The following is a 15,007-nucleotide window of genomic DNA, read 5'->3' as shown; positions in this document are numbered from 1 at the left end:
AGGACTCCGCCTCCCCGGCCCCTCCCCCTATAGACAGGCCCATCTTTTGACCTGCACGTCAGGGGCCTTAGTGATGAAGCACCAGTGTGCCCTCACCAGCTGGACAGGAAAGTCAAAGCGGGGAAACACAGGATCGCCAGCCTCCTCACACTCTGTCCCTCTGTCCTTGGGCCCAGATACTTCTAGATGGAGGTCTGCCAGCTGGCCGACTTGAAGGGTGGGAGCCCCTGGCCAAGCTGGAGACCCCCAAGTCATTTTGTAACCGGAAGCCAACACCTGTGAGGCTAGGCCTGTCCTGGGTGCTGTGACCTCCCACCCTGGCTATTGGACTAGGAACAGAGAGGTGCAGGGAGGCACCCGCGGGGACCACCCTATCTCCTGGTGTGTGCAGCATGGTGTGAGGTTTGTGTCCTGGCCCCTGTGGGCAGGGTCTGACGCTGCTGTGGGCGGGCAGGGCTGCTGGGAGGGGCGGTGTATGGCAGCCTGGTAAGGCTCTGCCTGGCCCCAATCTTTCCTTTCAGCAAACATTCCACGGATTCCTTCAAAATCTCCCCAAAGGGCCAGAGATTGGGGGTCTCTGACTACTAAGTCTAACCGAGGGCAGACTGCAGTGTTGAGGCAGCCTTGGGTCAGAAACTGTGAACAGTTGAAGGCCTTTAGGTATTTATTAGTACGTTCGCTTGTCTCAAAAACACTTACTATAGCCCAGAGTAGATCAGTGCTCTTGCCTGGAGGACCTCCCCTTTCCCACCCTAACCCCATAGGCTTTGGGGTCATAGAGAAGGGTCCCAGGAGGTCACGGCAGGATGGGGTGGAGGAGGCAGGTCCATAAGGAGACAGTAGCTGAGCCAAGGATGTCCCTGTCCTGTCCTGCTTGGCGGCTGTGTCTGGCTTGGAGCCCCATTTGGCTGCAAGGATTCCGGCTAAGTAGGAGTCATGACACAAGGGCATGGCTGCCACTCCAGCGTGACGCAGCTCAGACCATCGGCAGAGCCCCAACATCTCACTCTGTCCTTTGTCTCTAAGACTCTATATAACAACCCTGTGGGGTCAGGGCCGATCCTTTAATGGGATCTGTAAATGATTTATTTCCAGGAAAATCAGCAACACAGGCCCACTGTGGACAATTTGGAAAACAGACAAAAAGTAACAAGAATGAGCTCTGCGCTCAGAGACCCCCTTGTCATCGGAGCTCTGTCCTGCCCATCGCTCTATCCTTCCAGCCTACTTCATGGATTCTCAACATTCACCAGATGTGGCCAGATGGGAAATGATCTTGTTTGCTTGTTTGTTTAATCTGTTTAAGGTCTGACCCCCCGACCCCTATCCCCACACACTGGAATGAGGGTTCATGAGAAAAGGGCCCTGCTGTACCTAGCACAAAGCAGAAGCTCAGTGAGTATCTGTTGAATGAAGGAGTACATGGCCTGTGTCCAGGTACCTATTAGGTCTTAGTGCTTTTCTTATTGATTTATAAGAACCTTTTACATATTAAGGCTCTTAATTCTTGGTGTGCTGATTTATGAGAACCCTTTCCCTTGGTTTATTGTTAGTATCTCATTCTATTTATGGTACTTTTTGACATGTAGAAATTTTGACCTTTAGCAATTACATGTGTGGTAGCTACAGACCACAGGTAATATTCCTGCTGAGAGTGCTGGGGGGCTGGCTGCACTTTTCAGAGGGCTAGTCCTAGGCAATGGGGTGCTCAGAGCCACCTGGATGAAGCCTCCTTCCCTCCCATTCCCTTCTATCTTTTTTCCCCCCACAGGCTAACAGGGCCTGTGGGAGACAGGTCAGTGTTGTCTGAGTTCTCTGCCCAACCCCTCAACCTTGTGGTGCTTCCACGTGCGCGCTCAGGGCTGAGAAACCAGGGAGGAAGGCCCGGGAAGGCCTGAGGGGGAAGCCCCAAAGTGTGTGGTATAGAACGGGACATTTATTCATTTTCATGAGACTATCAGCCTCACCTGGCTTGCCTTGCACTGCAGCCCAAGTGCCTCACATGGGACCTGGCACACAGTAGGGGCTCACTGAGTCGCTGCTGGATGGATAGATGAATGGGTGAGTGTATGGTTGGATGCGTGGGTAGGCATGTGGGTAGACAGATGGATGGGTAGGTGGGTGGGTGGATAGATGAGTGGATGGATGGATAGATGGATGAGTGGATGGATGGTAGGTGGGTAGAAGAATGAACAGATAGATGAGTGAATGGATGGATGGATGGATGGATGGATGGATGTAGTGGGCAGCTGATAATCACTGCTGAAGAAAGGCTTGGCTTCTACTGAATCCCTACACCCTCTAGAAGACAGGTTGTTCCAACTGTAGGAAAGTTTTAACTATGGAGGAGAAAAGAATAGCTCCAGAGGTCTGAGGGAACAAGCCCAAGTTCTACGTGATAGTAAAGTTTATAGCTTTACATGTTCCCCTGAGCTTTCAAGAACTTACAGAACTGTCACCCCAGAGACTGATGACACATGGTAAAAATGCAAACAGATGCAAAGAGGTCTCTTGATCTTAAGAACTACCAAGTCCAAAGGGGCCACTCAGGGCCTGAGAGTCTCCTTCCATCCTTTGAGGCTGATGTCTTAGAGGACAATTCGGGGCACCCTCAGAGCTGACTCCTAGGTTGGTTGCACCTCAGGGATTCTTGGTGAAGGGATGGCTGAGGCTAAGTGGGTGGGAGGAAGGGGTGGGAAGGAAGAAAGGGGAAGGGAAACTTAGGGGTGGGTCGAGCGGATCATACCACTGCCGTTTACCCATAGCATTAACCTCCACCCACTGACAGAGGACGTGGCCCAGGGCTGAATGAGCAAGGGGCGGAGAGGTCCCAGGGCCACCCCTGCCTGAGAACTGACCATCACTTCCTGTTCAGACTCCCTGTGGGCGCTACTTCAGCCTTATCTTTTATGCTACTAGCAACTGCTATTCCCTCTGTGAAGAATGCCTTTCCCCCTTCTTCATCTGACTGGTTCCTATTCAACCTTCAATGCTCAGCTCAGGTGTCACCTCCTCCAGAAGCCTTCCCTGACTGCCCAGTTTGGGTAACATGCTCCCCTCCCCTCTGGGCTTCCCACCATTTCAGCACATGTCAAGCAGTGGTGACACACTGTCTATACTGGTCTAGATCTGCTGCTCATCTGTGAGCTCCCCCAGGACAGGGCCTGGGTCGGGCCCTGTGTTGTGTTCCCAGGGCTCAGTGGAGTCTGGCATCCAGGAGGTTCGCACTGGGCTGCCCAGCAAGCCCCTGGTGTGGCTGGGTGGGGCGGTGTACGATGAGCCCCCGTGGCCCGGAGATGGGCTGGGGCTGGTGACTCACCTTCCCCCAGCTGCAGGGCGGGGTCCATGAGCTCCATCATGTATTCCACGTTGAGGAGCATCTCCGTGAGGTTGCTGCGCGCCAGCACATACATGAGCACGGGCAGGAAGTCGTCGGCCCCGTAGGACTTTCCTGGGAGGAAGGAGGCACAGGGGGTGAGAGAGAGGCTTTCCTTGTGAGCCGTTCCCTGCCCAGGGGAAAGAGAGGCAGTTTGCTGGGTGGGGGACGGTTACCCCTGGAAGAGAAACCTTCTTGCTTTCTCATGATTCTCAGGATGGGGGCTACCCTGGAACCAGACTTCTTGTGGTGGTCTGTGACACAGCCTTGGCTTAGGAAGTAGGAACCAAGAAAGGAGCCCTCTGCTGGGTGGGCAAGACCCAGTCCCTTCCTTTTCCCCAGCTGTTCTCCCTCAACACCCCTTGCTGCTTTGCTTGACAGTAAGTTCACATCACACTTATTCATGGACCCACCCAGAAGCAGCAGTCTGTCCGATGTTGCTGTCCCTTTTAACCACACATCTTCCTCAATGAATGAAAGCCCTCTCTCAATCAATGCTACAAAGTCAGAAACTCCGCCATTCAACCTTCGTTCTTTGGGTTAAGCAGTGCCCTTTCCCGAGGGTTTCTTTGAAAATGCCTCTGAAAGGAAGACCTCATCACTTCTGCTTTTGTGGGAAATGTTCGCAGGGCTCAGAACCTCCTGACAAGAATGGGTGCCTTGGGGAAGAGAAGAGGGGAAAATGGGCCTAAAATGTGTCTTCCCAGTTTGGCTCTGAAGACTGACGACTATATGGCAACACACAATCAAAGGTTGTACCTAGAGAGCAAGAATTCCCACAGAATTCCTACAGAATCTTCCTGAAGTCCCTCAGTTGGCCTCTTACAGGAAAATGTCCATCAGCTGATGAATGAATAGACAAACTGTGGTCTACCCGTCCATGGAACATTATTTGGTAATAAAGAGGAACAAACTACTGATACATGCTATGACATAGATGAATCTTGAAATCATTGTGTTAAGTGAAAGAAGTCACAAAAGACTACGTGTTATGCACATTGCACGATTCCATTTATAGGAAATGTCCAGAATAAGCAAAACCTTAGAAGCAGACTAGTGGTTGCCAAGCCCTGGGGGAAGGAGGGAATGGGGTGTGAGTGACTACTAACAGGTACAGAGTTTCTTTTTGGGATAAAAAATATTCTGGAATTAAAGTAGTTTGGGTCACACGATTTTGTGACTACACTAAAACCACTATACTGTTTTTTAAAAAAGTATGTACGTACTCATATATAATAACATAATACATATAACACACACACACACACACACACACACACACACACTCTCTGGATTACTGAGTTTTTTGGCACCTCCTTAAATTTTGTATCTGAAGTGAGTGCCTCATTCACCGCACCCAAACCTGGCCCCCTGGGTGGTGCTTAGGGAAGTGGCTGGCACGTAAGTGTTTGGTAAGTGGCAGCTATGACAAGTGGACATTGGTGTGGGGCTGTGCACACAGGGAAGACAGAGGAAGTGAGTCAGAGCTGGTCCCAGCCCTCAGGGCCCTCCCAGTTTAAGGCCAGTAGCCATGCCAGGGACTGATTCTGAGGGTCATGGACACCCCTCCAAGGAGGGTCTTGTGTTCTTTAGCTGCTCAGCCTCATTCTAGCCTGGAATGAATGCTGGAGACTACTTTCCTCCTCCTCCCCCATTGTCCAATCTCTCTTTATTTTCATAGTAATAGAACTCACTTTAAGCTGGGACATGGTCACCCAAAATACAGACCACACTTCCCAGCATCCCTTGCAGCTAGGTGTGGCCATACATCTCAGTTCTGGCTAATGGGATTTGAGAGGGAAGTGATGTGTTCAGCTTCCAGGTCATGCCCTTAAAAGGGAGGAGCATGCCCTTAAAAGGGATGGAGAAAACCCTGGGGATGGTGGAGTGATAAGAGAGAAGCTTGGGTCTCTGAGGATCTTGTAAAAGAGAGGTGTCATACCAGCCTACACTGGTACATGAGAGTGAAATAAATTCAGTTTTGTTTAAAATCATTGTGTGTGTGTGTGTGTGTGTGTGTGTGTGTGTGTGTGTGTGTTAACAGCAGTCTGAGCTATACCCTAACTTCTACAGACTGTGAGCTGCAAATCCCAGTACAAAGTGCTCCCAGTTGGTAGTCACAATAGCTAGACCATGGTGCACTTGCTCTTTCATTCATTCATTCATTCATTCATTCATTCATTCATTCATTCACTCACTCACTCACTCACTCACTCACTCACTCAACCCTTTTATAACCACTCTGTCCCTCAGATCTGATTTTTCTGGATTCCAGTGGGGAGCAGGGAGATGTAAGTAAAAGAAAGGACATAAAAAAGCTGCCAAAAAAAGGTGGGAGCTCAAGGTTGAATTTCGCAGCCCTTCTGGAGGAATTATTTGGTAGAAGGTAGCATGCCTTCGACCACTCAAGCCTCACCCCCACCCCTGAATTAGGAGGATGCTGACCACCCACAGGCATCCACCCTCTCAAGCCCCTAGAAGTTCCCCTCCTCAACACATCAGTCCTATTAGCCTCCTACTATTTCCCACTGCCCACGTCCAGTGCCTTCACAGGGTGCTGGGCACACCCCAAGAAGCGCAAACCAGCACTGCCTCAGTGTGCTCTGGGTGGACCTGCGTGTCTCCACATCTCTATTCATCCTTCTTTGGTTTTCCAGAGAACAATATGCCTGTGGTCTGCCTTCCCAGCCACACTCGGTTTCTACATCTGCAAAATGGGGCCAACAACGCTGGCCCTGATGGCCTGTCAGAGTTAGGAGAGAATAAAATGAGAAAAAGAATATGAAAATGATCGGACCCCATAAAGTGATATGGAAAGGTGAGCTCTTACTGACAACTATGTTCTGCTTTCTCAAGTGGCCTCAGTTTCCCCACCTCTAAATGAATAGGCTGAAGGGGTTGGTAACCCAAAGCACTGAAAAGCAGAGTCAGACAGACCCGCAATATTAGTCCCAGCGTACTACTTACTACGTAGCTGTGTGACCTTGGGCTTATTGCTTTCCCTCTCTGAACCTCCATTTCTAGTCATGTGTGAACTGACACAAAAAACATGACATCCTATGGGTTTTTGTTTTTGTTTTTTAATTCACCACATATTATTCCTACTCCACCAACTTGACCAGAATTTCTCTGGTGACAATTCTGTGAAATAGTTACATGTGCTCCCATGGAAATACCCACTAAAGAAGATTATCCATTCTTTTTCCAGCTCTGTGTTCTGAGGCCCTATGTTTCAAGGTTCCTGTGTCTTCCCTGCATAGAATTAGTTTTGGAGCAAACCTTCCCATAAACCTTTATGAACCTGTGACATGACTAAAGAGTTCCTAGGGAAAGATTATTTTGTGCTTGGAGTCGTTTTTCATGTTTATAATTTAATTATTGGCATCCTGGCACACCGGAGATTCTTTTCTTGTTTGATTTATGAGTTAGGGAACAAGGTGAGTCCGGCAGCACAAATGTGAAACAAAGTCATGCCTGTGCCTTTTGGAATTCACCTATAACTCATGCATTGATTGAGAGCTGATTGAATTTTTACTTTGCTTTCAAGAACATCATTTTTTTTTAAATATTTATATTAATAACTCACCAAGGGATGCAATCAGGCAAGTTAATTTGCTTTTAAGCAGTGGTTCTCAACCAGGGTGATTCTGCCCTTGAGGGGCCATTTGGCAATGTCTGGAGTCACTTTTTTGGTTGTCAGAACTAGGGTGCTGGTGCTACTGGCATGAAGCCCAGCGATGCTACTATAGGGCAGCCCTCCACAATAAAGAATTATTCAGCCCCCAAATGTCTGCAGTGCCAAGGTGAGAAACCATGCTTAAAGGGACAGTGACTTTCAGCTCGGGCCCCAGGTATGAAGACTTAGACATGGGGTCGTGGGGGGCTGTGGCTCTGGGCAAGTCCTTCACCCTTTTCTTCTTCTTCCCATGTTCTTCTTGAGAATCTTGGCTGATTATCAAGGAAGGGCTTTGGGGTCCATCTCCTTGGCTCCCACCACGTTGTGTTCAGTCACTCCACTGCAGGGGCCTCCCACCTACCTGTGAGCACCTCCTGTCCATCTCCCCAGTACACAGAGCATGGCACGGTGCTGGGTGAATGAATGAATGAATGAATGGATGAATGCTGAGCTCCCAGCAAGGCCTCAGAGTCTTTACCTTGACACTGAGTCAGAGTGGCCTCTACAGAGACTCCAGGAGTCCTTCCCTAATCAGGGGCCAAGCCAAAGTCTGTATCATCTTTCCCTGGAAATCCTTGCTGGGACCTCCCCATTTCCATCATGGGGCTCACTTCCCCCCCAGTTCATAGGTGTCAGGCCTAGGAGTCCTTCTCTTCCTCTGGGGCTCTGTCCCCCATGGCAACTCAGACCAGAGCCCAGGTAAGACTTCCTTCTGACTGCTTGCTGCACTCACCCTTTGCTTTTCCTCCCTCAACTCCCCTAAGCCTACAGTCCCAGCAGGGTCTCTGTCCTTTGATCTACTCTGTCTGATAACTCATCTCCTGAGAATACAGCTCCGATCATCTACGTCTGTTCTCAAGAACCATCAGTGGTTCCCCAGTGCCTAGAGAATCAAGTCCAGCCCTCTTACCCTGATGTTCAGGGCCTCCCACCACTGGGCCCACAGATACCTGTCCAGAATGACTGACCCTCCTGTCCTCCAGCCACACAATCCAGTCGATGGCGTCAGAATAGGTCACCTGCCTTCCTGCCCCTAGGCTTTTGCCACACTCACCAACCTGGCAAGCCTTCCCCTTGCCTTCCACAGGCCTGAACCTTCCATTGCCCTCACAGTGCCAATATTGGTGTGACTCTTTAAAGATGGAAAGCATATTTTATAAACATTACATCAATGAATTCCTAAAACGACTTTATGAGGCGTGTTAAGAGTCATTTGTGCTTACTTGACAGATGAGGAAAGTGAGTCTCAGAGAAGTTAAGCTTCTTGCCTACGGTCACATGGCTGGGATGTGATGAACAAAGACTTGAATCTAGCTTTTTTCACCCATATTTCCATGTTCCTGCTACTTCAACACTCTTCCTTCAAGGTCCGCCTCCTCCATGAAGCTCTCCTGGACCACCCCAGCTAATGGTGCATTCTACACTTTACTTCATAACTTTCAACTCAGAACATTCTGCCTCTATCAACCTCCCACATACCATTTCACTGTGCTGAATTGCCGAACTCCATTCCCCGAACTCCACAGGCACTTTCACTTCTCTATGCCTTTGCACACACTGTTCCCTCTGCCTGGGACACCCTCCCTACTTTTCTCTTACTAACTTTTCCTCATCCTCTTCCACATCTGTGGGGACAGAGCCCCAGAAAGCAGTTTCCAGGCTCTCGGCCTCACATGGAAAGGTGCTGGCTTAGATAGTAAATGGCCATCAACTGTGACTGGATGGCCATCAGCTGTGGCTAGTTGGCCGTCAGCTGTAACCAGTGAGCCACTAGCCACTAATATAACTGCTGTGGCTACGCTAGCAGAAAAAATGGGGGCTAACAAGAAGATGGCGGCTGAGCTAGCAAGAGCGGATTGCAGAGAGGCGGATGCCGCCAGAGAGAATATAGTGATATGACTCCTCTACTTATGGCTCCGTAGGTGTTCCTTTTTGGCCTCACCTATCCTGCGTTCTCTTGTGGGGAGCGGGAGCAGAGACCCCGCCGGACGCCCCGCACGACAACATCCTCAAGCACAGTTGGACGGCTCCTGCTCCAACTCCCACTCACCTTGACTATTTCAGCACCGGCCCTTTCCCTCGGACTGTGAGCTCCCTAACAGCAAGGATGGAGGCTGTGTGAGCTTGGGCAAGTCACTTAACCTCTCTGAACCTCTGCCCCACCCCCTATCCCTTTGCAGTCCCTAGCACAGGGCGTGGGGCATAGGATGCAGACAGCGGATTGAACTGAGCCCCCCATGTATTCCCACTGGGCACCACTCTGTCGTGCCCAGGGTTTGGGCCGTAGTTGAGGATAGTAGGATCTGCTTTGGGCCTTAGACAGTGGTGTGCTGGGAAATGCCAAACAACCGGCTCACCAAAGCAAAAAATAAGCCTTGATTTATAGTGTTTGCCAATTTCCATGGTTTAAATATGTCCACAATGGTCCACTTCAGCTTCTACCAACATGAATATGGAGTGGGGAAGAGATCCACACAATTAGCTCTCATGAGCTGGTTTGAGCTGACTTAGCACATCAGTGGCCTTGGATTCATTAAGTCCAACCTCATTGTGAGGAAACTGAGGCTCAAGGATGGGAGAAATTCGCTCAAAGCCCCACAGCTGGTCAGTAGTGGAGCTGGGACTAGAATGTGGGTCTCTCTTCCCTGATATGGGTGAGAAATGCCCACACAGGCCCTCTGACCTGATAGCTACTTGCAGACCAACACAAGCTTCCTGCAGCATTTACAAGCACCAGCTTCCAGCCCATATCCTAGGGGTAGTTAGGGCTGTGTTCTCCTTCCCATGGAGCCACGAGCCTAGGCCCGGGTTCAGCCTGCACGCAGTGGGGTCTCAGGCACTATGGGATGCTGGGGCACAGTTGCAAAAGAATTCTCCTGTGATGGGAATATCTGTCGTTTGCGGATCAGAGAGCTCGTCCATCGGCTGTGCCTCTGGAAGCCCCACTAGGCTGCAGCTTGCATTTCCTGGTGATTTCTGCCTTTTTGTTTTTTTAAACCAAAGGCACATCTGTTTTCCATCTGCAGGTATGGGGGGAGCCAATCACATTTTTAAAGAGCTGACTGGGGCCTTATGCATGTTTCATTGTCTGCGAGATTTTGGAGAGGGAGAGCTCTCCAAAATGAGCCGAAGCGTGCTCACCTGGGTCATGCAGACTGAGGAACACTGCATTAGGAAACCCTCAACTCTGCTACTTAACTAGCTCAGTGATCTGGAGCTACTCACTCTGAGCCTCAGTTTTCTCATCTGAAAACTGGGATAATAAAACTCACTGTGTTACGTAGGGCCACTGTAAGCAACAAATAAGTTTTATCTTCTAGGAAGAATTATCTAAAAGAAGAGTTGGCAATTTTTTTTTTCTGTAAAGGGCCAGATAGTAAATATTTTAATCCTGCAGGCCACAGGGTCTCTATCTCAACTACTCAACCCAGCCATTATAACAAAAGCAGCCATAGATATTGTGTAAATGAATGGATGTGGCTGTTTCAATAAAACTTTATTTACAAAATCAGGTGGCAGGCCACAGTTGGCCTGCAGGCCGTAGTTTGTAGACCACTGATGTAGAGGAAGGGTCTAAGCTTTCATCATAACTGTCCCTCCAAATTTCTTGAGTGGGCTTTATATTGATGCAACAATCCCACGGCAGCACAAGGCTCACATTTGTGATTTGCTTTGGCCCTTACCCTCCTCCACAATTCCCACTTGAAGCCATTTCCTTTCTCCAGGAAATCTGAACCAAAGACCCCACATCCAACTAACTAGGTTCAATGCCCTTATAATGGGCTTCCCTGGCCCATCATTGCAGAACAGAAAAACAAATATTATACATTAACTTGGTGAGGCCCCCCGCCCTGACCTCTCAACCCGGAAAGCAAACTCCTTCAACACGCCCCAGACCCCTACCCTGTTTTGTTTATCCTAGTAGCATGTTTCAGCATCTGAAGATGTATTTTGTATTTGTTTCCTTGTTTATTACTAGTCTCTCCCCACTAGAATGGAAGCTTTATGAGGAAACTATATGGTGCTCACTGTTTATACCCAACGCCTCACAGGGCCTGTGGTAGGTGTTGAATAAATATTTCTGCTAAGTGAATGAATATCATTTATCACACTGAGCAGTTGTCGCTTGTTTAATGCTATGTTTCCACTTGAGTTGTGACCATCCTAAAAGCAGACACTGGGCTTTTCTGTCAGTATCCATATTGTCAATAAATGTTTGTTGAATGAGTGAATCTATGTGACAAAAACAGGATAGCATGAAGCAGAGAGAATCCGGAACAGGAGGTTTTAAATTTACTTTGGCAGTGGAAGCCTTTTGTTAAGGGGTATTTTATATAGAAGCTGGCTTCTCTGGTTGATTCATTATGGGGGCAGCAGGGCTGGCCTGCTGTTCGTCTCTCCTGCAAGATGGCCCCAGCTATGTGGCCTCCAGAGAGTTCCCTGGAACTGGTTTGAAAACTACTGTGTAGCTCCCAGCTGCACAGGTGAAGGAACTGGCGCCTGGGGAGGAGAAATGACCGGTCGGAGGTCCCTGACGTGAGATGGGAAGCTGCCCCTCTCTCCCACTGAGCCCCCGAAGCTGCCCCACTTGGCTATTTGTTTTTTGTGTTGACGCTGCTTCAGTCTCAGTTCTGCTTTGAGCAATGCCACATTCCTGAGGAAATCACTCCAGGTCCCTGGGTTCCTCTTTGAAGACTCCGCCCGCAAGCCAGCCAGCCATGCAAGCTGTGGGCTCAGAGACCTGAAGACAAAATTCCCAGCCTGGCTAGGAAAGCATGAGGCCACCCATGACGTGGGCCCACCTCCTCTGAGATCATTTCTGATCCCAGGACGCCCTGGATAGTCAGGAGCATGCAGTGGTTTAGCACAGGACCTTGATCCAAGTCTACCATTCACCTGCTCAGGTATGACCCTGAGCATGACGCTTAACCTTGCTGAGCCTCAGTTTGCTTGGCTATAAAATGGGGATAACAAGAGTGTTCACTCCCTGTGAGTAGTTGTGAGGGTTCAACAAGAGAGATGCAAAGTGATTAGCATGATGCTGGCTGGGTTATTGCTGAGTGAGAAATGTTAGACATCGTTATTACACAAGACAAGAGAGTAATATGTTTTATAATCTCCAGACCATGACATCTTAAAGGGCCTGAACACCATTTCTGTTGTGGGGAATAAAAGCAAGCTTTGCTTCCCTTCCAGGCTTGGCCCAAATGTGTGCTCCCCACCTTTCCGCTCCCCCGTCTCTCTCTCTCACCTGGATGTTAACGTCCAGGGGCACCTGGAAAGTCTCCCTCAGCCTAGGTCCCTTAATGACTCTGGAGCAGAGCCCACTCCCCCCCAAAACCCTCCTCCATTCAGCTGGACTTATATGAGTGAGAAATAAACTTCTATCAAGTTAGAGATGGCAAGGTTTATCTGTTATAGCTGCAAGTGTTTCCTTAACAAATTATCTATCTAGCTACCTATCTATACCTGTTTCAAAAACAGCAGAAAGAAATCCACCAAAATACTAATCGCTTTTTCAACATTAAACATTACCGACTTTTGTCATCAGAAATCAGTTTCGATTCTTTACAACACAGATTTTTACAAACCAACGACCTGGCCTCCCTCTGTCCTTTCCACCCCTAGTCAATGTCACAGGCCTGATTTCCATGCTCCTGGGGTCTCTCCCTAAAGCTTCCTCTCCCATCGACCCCCAGCCTCTGCCCTTGCCTGAACCAGCTGCAGATTCCTAGCTGGTCTCTGCCAGGGAGGTGGATGGCAAGAGGCCTGAGGGGCTCTGGGACTATGAGAATACCCCTTTGGTCCCCACATCCAACCACCTGGCTGTGGGGTGCCCTGTACCCCAGCATCAGGAGCCAGGTTTCATTTCCTGAAGTGTCGTATCAGGGTGTTTACACAGACTACTGAAGGAACAGAAAAGGAAAAAGGCAGACTATTGACCTTCACTGGTTTCTTGGATATTGCCGGCTCTTTATGTTAGACGAAGGTTCTTTATGTTCTTTCAGAAAGAATCCCACATTTGCACACACTGCATTCCTCCGTCCTTCGCCCCTCCATCCCCCATCTTAGGGAGGCGTGCTTAGGCTTGAATCTATTTCTCCCCAGTAGCAGGGCCAGCCCTGGACCAGTCCTGGTCTTAGACGTTGAGGAGGTGGGAATAACATGTTTGTCAAAGTAATGCGAGACATGACTCTAGAAGTTCTAATGCTGTCACCAAGTCTCATATGACATCCCCGAGAAAAACGGTCTGCTCCTGGCTACAGGATGGACGGCCAAGTTTATCCAAAGCCACTGTGGCCGTGAACTCTACACTCTGCCTGACCCAGGCCCCGAAACTTGCTACAGTGGAGGAAGCACTTGATCGGGATTCTGGAACTTTGGAAACTGTTCCTAAACTGGCTGCTTGTTATAGAGATAAAAGCCCACAAGCTTTGGAGTGAGAAAGTTCTAGATTTGAATTCTAGGCCCATCTGTATCATGGGCATAAATAGCAACTACCTTTCTGGAAAAGACAGCCTGGCCAGTTACCTCAGGCCTTGTGTCTCCAAGTTTAGCCCTTGGTCCACTGTTCCAACAGGTCTCACCAGCAGCCAGGCCCTATTTTGTCTTTGTCACAAGTGGGCCATGGGGGTACTGCAGGTTAGTATTGCCAGTACCATGCAAAAGAGATGAGGGGGGTGGGCAGGGCGAGTGGGGGTGGGGGAGGGAGGGAAGGGCTGTTTTCTGCTTAGAGTGGGTCAGTGGTGGAGGTAGGCAGGACCCAAGCTGAAGATCTGCCCTCCATGGGGTCGCCGATGCTCCCAGGGCTACTATGCAGGGCTGTTGATCTGCAGACCACACTTTCATAAGCTGCTAGAAGCCTCTGGCAGGAGAGAGGTGTGAGTTGAATGCTTGGTGTAGAGGGCCTGGTTCTAAGATCAAAAGATCACTGAGTATCAAAGTCAGAGGAGAATTTAAGAGTCAGTTGAGATCTGGCTGAAAACGCATAACCTCCTCATGAGGAAATGTCTGACAAACACAAAATGAGGAACTTCCGTTAAAAAAAGAAAAGTGGGGGGTGGGGAGGGAAATCTGTATTCCTATATATCAATGTCATAAAAGACAAAGAAAGGTTTGGAAATGTTCCAGGTTAAAGGAGATAAAGGACACATGACGACTAAACATAATACCTGACCTTGACTGGATCCAAAAACCAGAGGAGGAAATGCTAAAAAGCATCAAGTGACAACCCTGGAACTCAGATGGTGGGTTAGTTAGATAAAAATACGGTATATCAATGTAAATTTACAACTGTGGTTCTGTAGGAGAATATCCCTATTCTTAGGAAAGTGCTGAGGGGTCAAGGGCCCAGATGAATGTAACTTACGCTCATATGATTCAAAAAACAAATTAAAAATGCACAGAGAAAGCACACAGGATAAAGCAAATGCAAAAACAAGATACTAACGATTCACAAAGGATATGGATATACCCAGTTTAATGTACTGTTTCTACTCTTGACGTTTTTGAAGTCTGAAATTATTTCCAAATTAAAGCTTAAAAAAACACTAAAGAGTTTAGCAGCAGCACCAGTTATTTCACACACAGTCCCATGCGGAACCCTGTGTGTAAAACCGGGGACAGGCAGGTTGTCTGGGCTGAAGCCAGCATGGGGCCCAACCTGCCTTGTGTCCCTTTGGGGGCCCCTGGGGTGCCTCCTGGAACCCAGCTTGGAAACCACTGAGTGGGTTCAGCCTCTACGTTCCTGGGAATGTGCTGGGGAGGCAGTCTTTCCTGCATGCTAATATTCACTGGACTCTCACACATACTTGGTTGCCTCCAATTCTCAAAACAGCACTCAGAGGTGTGCCCAGCCCCGTTTTATAAGTGAGAGTACCTCCTTGGGGCTTATGCCTTCTAGGTGTTTTCTATATGCTCTCCCGCCCCCTGCACTGAAGCTGGGGTTCAAACCC

General features: G+C 49.0%; 1 protein-coding gene across 1 annotated transcript in view; it reads right to left on the bottom strand.

The window, feature by feature from the left end:
• RIN3 (Ras and Rab interactor 3) overlaps positions 1-15,007 on the bottom strand; it is a 112,060-nt gene that overhangs the window by 7,454 nt on the left and 89,599 nt on the right. Inside the window, exon 8 of the mRNA XM_019745336.3 lies at positions 3,320-3,451. Coding sequence (XP_019600895.3) covers positions 3,320-3,451 — 132 coding nt within the window. The remainder of the gene's footprint in view (positions 1-3,319; positions 3,452-15,007) is intronic.

The sequence above is a fragment of the Rhinolophus sinicus genome, chromosome 3, assembly GCF_057876585.1.
Source record: "Rhinolophus sinicus isolate RSI-liver-muscle chromosome 3, RSI-T2T, whole genome shotgun sequence".
NCBI lineage: Eukaryota > Metazoa > Chordata > Mammalia > Chiroptera > Rhinolophidae > Rhinolophus > Rhinolophus sinicus.
This window is presented reverse-complemented; position numbering and strand designations above follow the sequence as displayed.